This window comes from Chiloscyllium plagiosum, chromosome 23 (genome assembly GCF_004010195.1).
Source record: "Chiloscyllium plagiosum isolate BGI_BamShark_2017 chromosome 23, ASM401019v2, whole genome shotgun sequence".
Lineage (NCBI taxonomy): Eukaryota > Metazoa > Chordata > Chondrichthyes > Orectolobiformes > Hemiscylliidae > Chiloscyllium > Chiloscyllium plagiosum.
Genome location: NC_057732.1, coordinates 56967183 through 56974868, shown reverse-complemented (window position 1 = coordinate 56974868; position 7686 = coordinate 56967183). Strand labels below are relative to the sequence as shown.

The window sequence follows — 7686 nt, the reverse complement described above, 5'->3', positions numbered from 1 at the left end:
CTCGGCAATCTCTTCCCTTGCTTCCCAGAGGATCCTAGGATAGATCCCGTCTGGCCCAGGGGATACTCTGCAGTATTTCTAATACCTCTTCCTTGTGAACTTTAACCTCTTCTAGTCTAGGTGCAAGTATCTCTGTATCTTCCTCGCCAACATTTTCATTTTCTATAGTGAACACTGTCGAAAAATATTTATTTAGTGCTTCCCCTATCTCCTCTGACTCCACACACAACTTCCCACTATTATCCTTGATTGGCCCTAATTTAACTCTCGTCATTCTTTTATTCCTGACATACCTATGGAAATCCTTAGGGTTAACCCTGATCCTATCCGCCAACAACTTCTGATGTCTCCTCCTGGCTCTTCTGAGCTCTCTTTTTAGGTCTTTCCTGACTTCCTTGTAACACTCAAGTGCCCTAACTGAGTTTTCACATTTTGTCCTAACATAAGCCTTCTTCTTCTTCTTCTTGACCAGGGATTCCACTTCCTTAGTAAACCACGGCTCACGCGTTCTATATCTTCCTCCCTGCCTGACAGGTACATACTTATCTAGGACACACAGGAGCTTTTCCTTGAATAAGCTCCACATTTTTAATGTGCTCATCCCCTGAAGTTTCCTTCCCCATTCTACGCTTCCTAAATCTTTTCTAATTGCAATGTAATTTCCCGTCCCCCAGTTGTAACTCTTGCTCAGTGGAGTACACCTATCCCTTTCCATCACTAAAGCAAACCTGCCAGAATTGTGATCGCTGTCTCCAAAGTGCTCACCTACTTCCAAATCTAACACCTGGCCAGGCTCGTTACCCAGTAATAAATCTAAAGTGGCCTCGCCCCTTGTAGGCCTGTCTACATACTGTGTCAGGAAGCCCCCCTGCACACACTGGACAAAAACTGACCCATCTATAGCACTCGTACTGTAGTGATCCCAGTCAATATTTGGATAGTTTAAGTCCCCCATGACAACTACCCTGCCTCTCTCACTCCTATCGCGAATCATCTTTGCTATCCTTTCTTCGACATCTCTGGGACTATTCAGAGGCCTATAGAAAACTCCCAGCATGGTGACTTCTCCTTTCCTGTTTCTAACCTCAGCCCATGCTACCTCAGTTAATGAGTCCCCAAACATCCTTTCTACAACTGTAATATTGTCCCTGATCAACAATGCCACACCTCCCCCTCTTTTACCATCTTCTCTGTTCTTCCTGAAACATCTGAATCCCGGAATCTGCAACAGCCATTGCTCTCCCTGCTCTATCCATGTCTCCGTAATAGCCACAACATCGAAGTCCCAGGTACCAACCCACGCTGCCAGTTCACCCACTTTATTTCGGATGCTCCTCACGTTGAAGTACACACACTTCAAACCAGGTTCTCGCTTGCCAGTGTCAGATACTTGATTTTGGAACTCCCTACTCTCATCCTTTTCTGTACCTGTCCTACAATTTTGGTTCCCAGCCCCCTGCTGTATTAGCTTAAATCCACCTTAATAGCTTTAGCGAATTTCCCACCCAGGATATTGGTACCCCTCTGGTTTAGATGAAGACCATCCTGCTTGTAAAGGTCCCACCTACCCTAGAAAGAACTCCAATTATCTAAAAACCTGAAACTCTCCCATCTGCACCATCCGTGTAGCCACGTGTTCAACTCCTTTCTCTCCCTATTCCTCACCTCACTAGCACGTGGCACGGGCAGCACACCAGAGAAAACAAGTCTGTTTGTCCTAGCTCTAAGCTTCCATCCTAGCTCCCTGAATTTCTGCCTCAAGTCCCCATCTCTCTTCTGACCTATGTCGTTGGTGCCAATGTGGGCCACGGCTTGGGGCTGCTCTCCCTCCCCCCGAAGGATCCCAAAAACACGATCAGAGACATCACGGACCCTGGCACCGGGAAGCAACACACCAACCATGAGTCTCTCTCGTCCCCCTAACTATCGAGTCCCCAGTGACTACTGCTCTGCTCCTCTTCCACCTTCCCTTCTGAGCAGCAGGTGCCCCACTGCTTTCTCCGGTAAGTCATACCCCCCAACAGTATCCAAAACAGTATATTTATAAGAAGCTTGACACCATCCAGAATATAGCAGCCCCTTGATTGGCACCACATCCATAAATATTCACTCCCTCCATCACCATCGCTCAGAAGCAGATGCACTATAGAAATTGACCAAGACTCTTTAGACAGCATCTTCCAAACCCACTACTACACCCATCTACAAGGAAAAGTGCATTTAATACATGGCAAGAACCAAACAGCATCACTGAGCAAATTGTTGTTGAACAAGTGCTGCTTGAAAACACTGTCAAAGACTCCTTCCATAACTTTATTGAGAGTAGACTGATGAGGTGGTAATTGGCCAGTTGGATTTGTCCTGCTTTTGTGGACAGGACCTACCTGGGCAATTTTCCATATTAGGAGAAAGTGTAGACTGTTGATGCTGGAGAAAGTGACTCTAAAATGGTGGTGCTGGAAAAGCACAGCTGGTTAGGCAGCATTCAAGCAGCAGGAGAGTTGATGTTTTGGGCATAAGCCTTTTATCAGGACTCTCCTGCTCCTCGGGTGCTGCCTAACCAGCTGTGCTTTTCCAGTGCCACACTTTTAGACTCAATTTTCCATATTATTGAGTAAATGCCAGCATTGTAGTTGTACTGGAACAGCTTGGCTCGGGGATCTCATGTCTTCAATACTATTACTGGAATGTTGTTTTGGTCTATGACTTTGCAGTATCCACTGTCAGGAGCTGTTTCTTGATATCATGTGAAGGGTTCAAATTGACTGAAGACCTGGTGGTTGCGATGCTGGGGACCATTGGAGGTGGATCATCCACTCGACACTTCTGACTGAAGATTGCAAATGTGTCAGCCTTGTCTTTTGTACTCACACACTGAGCTCCCACATCATTTAAGGATATATGTGGAGCCTTATTCTTCTGTACATCATTTTAGTTTCCATCAACATTAATGATAAAATTTAGATCTGATTCATTCTTTTTGGGTCTACTTCGCTTTGTCTAATACATGCTGCTTCCTCGGTTTGGTATGCCAATGGTCCTGTGTTATACTTTCACCAAGTTGGCACCTCATTTTAGGTATGTTTGGTGCTGTTCTTGACATGCTCTCTGGCATTCTTCATTAATTATAAACCCTCTTACTCCTAATCTTGACCCATGCCAACCAGATATCCCAACCCAATCAAGTCCATTTGTCAGCACTTGGCCCATATTCCTCCAAACCTTCCTATTCATATACCCATCCAGATGCCTTTTAGATGTTGCAATTGTACTAGCCTCCACCACTTCCTCTGGCAGCTCATTCCGTACACATACCACCCTCTGCGTGAAAAAGTTGCCCCTTAGGTTTTTTTATATCTTTCCCATTTCACCATAAACCTATGCCCTCTTGTTCTGGACTCCCCAACAACAGGGAAAAGATTTTGGCTATTTATCTTATCCATGCCCCTCATGATTTTATGAATCACAATAAGGTCACCCCTCAGCCTCCAACGCTCCAGGGAAACCAGCCCTAGCCTATTCAAATCCTCCAACCCTGGCAAAATCCTTGTAAGTCTTTTCTGATCCCTTTCAAGTTTCACAACATCTTTCCAATAGGAAGGAGACCAGAATCGCACGTAATATTCCAACAGTGACCTAACTAATGTCCTGCACAGCCTCAACATGACCTCATAAATCCTGTGCTCAATACTCTGACCAATAAAGGAAAGCATACCACGTACCCAATGCCTTCTTTACTATCCTATCTACCTGCGACTCCACATTCAAGGAGTTATGAATCTGCACTCTAAGGTCTCTTTTTTCAGCAATACTCCCTAGGACCTTACCATTAAGTGTATAAATCCTGCTAAGATTTGCTGTCCCAAAATGCAGCACCTCACATTTATCTAAATTAAACTCCATTTGCCACTTCTCAGAACCTTCTCAAGCCCATTGGCCCACCTGAACAAGATCCTGTTGTAATCTGAGATAACCCTCTTTGTTATCCACTACAACTCCAATTTTGATGTCATCTGCAAACTAACTGTACCTCTTATGCTCACATCCAAAATAGTGGACCCAGCACCAATCCTTGTGGCACTCCACTGGTCACAGGCCTCCAGTCTGAAAAACAACTGTCCAACACCACCCTCCCTCTAGGATAAATCCCCAGGATCTGATCAGGGGTACCCTAGAACTCGGTGGGAAGCTAGGGAAGTGATTGCTGGGCCTCTTACTGAGAAATGTATATCATCGATAGTCACAGGTGAGATGAGACTGGAGGTTGGCCAACGTGAATGCCACTGTTTAAGAAAGGAGGTAAGGACAAACCAGGGAACTATAGACCAGTGAGGCTGATGTTGGTGGTGGGCAAGTTGTTGGAGGGAATCCTGAGGGACAGGATGTACATGTATTTGGAAAGGCAAGGACTGATTCGGGATAGTCAACATGGCTTTATACATGGGAAATCATGTCTCACAAACTTGATTGAGTTTTTTGAAGAAGTAACAAAGAGAATTGATGAGGGCAGAGCGGTGGACATGATCTATATGGACTTCAGTAAGGCATTTGACAAGGTTCCCCATGGGAGACTGGTTAGCAAGGTTAGATCTCATGAAATACAGGGAGAACTAGCCATTTGGATACAGAACTACTGACTCCAATCTAAAAAGTGAGACAACAGAGTCCCACATAAACTCATGCTTGTACTTGCAGGGTTACATTGTGCTTTGCTCAGGGGCTGCGTGCGTTCCTGTGGGGCTCTGGGCTCAGGAACAGCATGAGTTTATGTGGGACTCCGTTGTCTCACTTTTTAGATTGGAGTCAGTCTAGGTATCATGGCATGGACAGAGAACACAGGGGGCCAACACCTTCAACATGTTGTCTAGCTATCACCATTATTAACAGCTAACCCGAGAACGCAACGTTTTTAAAAAAAGGTTTTGTAATTTACACATGAAAGAAGTGAAACTATCACTGTATTCTAACAGATGAAAGGCTTAACAGACAATCAATTTTTTAATGTATAATTTCAGTTACATCACACTGTAAAGTTTTGCTATAAATTCTGTGTGTTAGGATTGAGCTCTCCACTACCACCTGATGAAGGAGCGTCGCTCCGAAAGCTAGTGTGCTTCCAATTAAACCTGTTGGACTATAACCTGGTGTTGTGTGATTTTTAACTTTGTACACCCCAGTCCAACACCGGCATCTCCAAATCATTCCTTTTTTCAGCAATGATGGCTGTGCCATAAGTCAACCCTCCTCTTTCCCACGTTGTTCTCTTTATTTATGAATCTTTCACATTGTGCTACAACCCAATATAACATATGAATTTATATACTGTTCTTTAATTGTCAGACTTTCAACTTAAAAGAAGATATAAAGATGGAATTATAATCTTATTTTTCTTCAAGTTGTCAACAAATTGTGAAGGGAGTAAGGCATTACAGAATGGCTACTGAATGCTTAATTCAAAGATATTAGACAGAAAAATAAAATATAAACTGCAATATAGTACAAAAAAAATAGTTTTACCTGAATTTCACCAGTAATTGGATGTGATTTACTTGCTGTTTCAGGAGGCTGTAAAAGAATTAAAATAATTTTAAATAGCTCTTTCATATTATCATTAGACATTTTGAATAATTGTTATTTTTAGCTTTGCCACTGAAGGTTGGGGGAGTTAACTGTTTGTTAATTTGTTTATAAACAATGTATTTCAAAACTAATGGACAGATTTCAAGGAAACATCGGAGAGAGATAGGGTATGATTGAAGGAAGAACTAATAGTTTTTGGTGAACATGCAGGCCCAGATCAAAACCCTGGAAGTTTTTAAAGGGTCCATTAAGATTGGAAGATAAAGAGAAATTTCTTTTTGGAATCTTGTGGATTGTTCAATTCAAAATATTATGGACTGTCTCAGCTGCAGTTGCAGAATTTTTCACAGCGGTCAAAATGTTAGTGGAGTTTTCAAAGCAGGTTGATGGATAAAGATTGGCCTCAAAGTTCCTTTTGGATGGAAGGTCTTATTTTAAAAAATCAGCTTTGTAGTCACAGATCATCAATGAAAAAGATATAAAACACAAGGAAGAGCTGCCTAATTTTAATATTGCTGTGTTAACGCAAGGTGGCAGAAGTATTCTACTAAGTGCCTTCTTCACCTGTTGTTCATTGTGTTTGTTTCTTACTTTTGTTCTTTCTGTGATCAGTTGCCCACTGCTAACCTTCTGTCATCCTTCTCATTTATCCCATTTTAATTAGTTGTTCTGAAATTAAACAGGTTTGCTGGGCAAGACCAATGGTAATTATAAAAGCTAAACATAGCACCAACAATGGACTGTAATTTCAGGGATAGCTTGTATCTTTCTTTCTCCTATTCTCTCTCATTCTATTTGTTTCAGGCTGCCTGTCCTTTTACTCTCTTCTGTATCTTTTAATTGCATTTTACAATCCAGAAAAAAACTGATGATTCTTGAATTTTATTTCGATATAAATGTAATGCTTTGCCAAAATATAAGATCAACACAGAGTGAAATAAACGGAGATGAGAGCTGATAAATATTTGTCCAGTTTCTGAAATGCTGTCATTATGAAAATTATCCAGGTTAATACCTACAGACTCCATTTGACCTTAAATCATTAGAAATCCAGTTTTTGAAAGCACATTGCATGAAACTACCTGTATTTGCATTCTAATACGTGACTGTCAATTCAGTGTAATTATGCAAAGATTTTTGCTTTTGACTCATTATCAGCTGGAACCAATGTCATAATTGAAAAACTTGAATTCATTACAGACATTTACAAACTAAAAATTCAATTTCATGAGCTGGATTCAAACTAAACTTAAAAGCTACAAACCTCAGCGCAGTGGTATCTGGTTTGTTGCTGCTAAAATATGAAGTTTGTTCCAAAGTGACATCCATGCCTTGTGTGGATTCCTCCCAAGAAGGCCATGCCATTTTGGGTTAGGCATTATCATGTGTATTGTGAACATCTATTGGATACATGCATATCGATTCTTACTTAATGTGCAAAATCTACTTGGTGGCAATACTGTCATTTTAGAGCTCAGGATTACTTCTGTGCCATGTGCCAGTGAGGCCACGAACGAGAAGATAGTACAGCTAAATATGTGGCTGAAGAGCTGGTGAGGGAGGGAAGGCTACAGGTATGTGGATTATTAGGAACGCTTTGAGGGCAGGAGGTCCCTGTACAAGAAGTTGTATTGAAACTGGAGGGGGCACCAACTTCTAGGGAGGTTTGCTAGTGTCATTTGGGAGTGTGAAAATAGACAAGTCCCCTGGGCCAGATAGGATCTATCCTAGGATCCTCTGGGAAGCAAGGGAAGAGATTGCCGAGCCTTTGGCATTGATCTTCAAATCATCATTGTCTACAGGAATAGTGCCTGAGGACTGGAGGATAGCAAATGTGGTTCCCTTGTTCAAAAAGGGTAGTAGAGACAACCCTGGTAATTACAGACCAGTGTGTCTCACTTCAGTTGTTGGTAAAGTGTTGGAAAAGGTTATAAGAGATAGGATTTATAACCATCTAGAAAAGAATAATCTGATCAGGGACAGTCAGCACGGTTTTGTGAAGGGTAGGTCATGCCTAATGAATCTTATTGACTTTTTTGACAAAGTGACCAAATAGGTAGATGAGAGTAAACCGGTTGATGTAGTGTATATGGATTTCAGCAAGGC

At 42.0% G+C, this 7686-nt stretch overlaps 1 protein-coding gene across 1 annotated transcript in view; it reads right to left on the bottom strand.

The window, feature by feature from the left end:
• The window catches only part of pcloa (piccolo presynaptic cytomatrix protein a), a 568528-nt gene that overhangs the window by 170794 nt on the left and 390048 nt on the right, over window positions 1-7686 (bottom strand). Inside the window, exon 15 of the mRNA XM_043713231.1 lies at window positions 5518-5565. Coding sequence (XP_043569166.1) covers window positions 5518-5565 — 48 coding nt within the window. The remainder of the gene's footprint in view (window positions 1-5517; window positions 5566-7686) is intronic.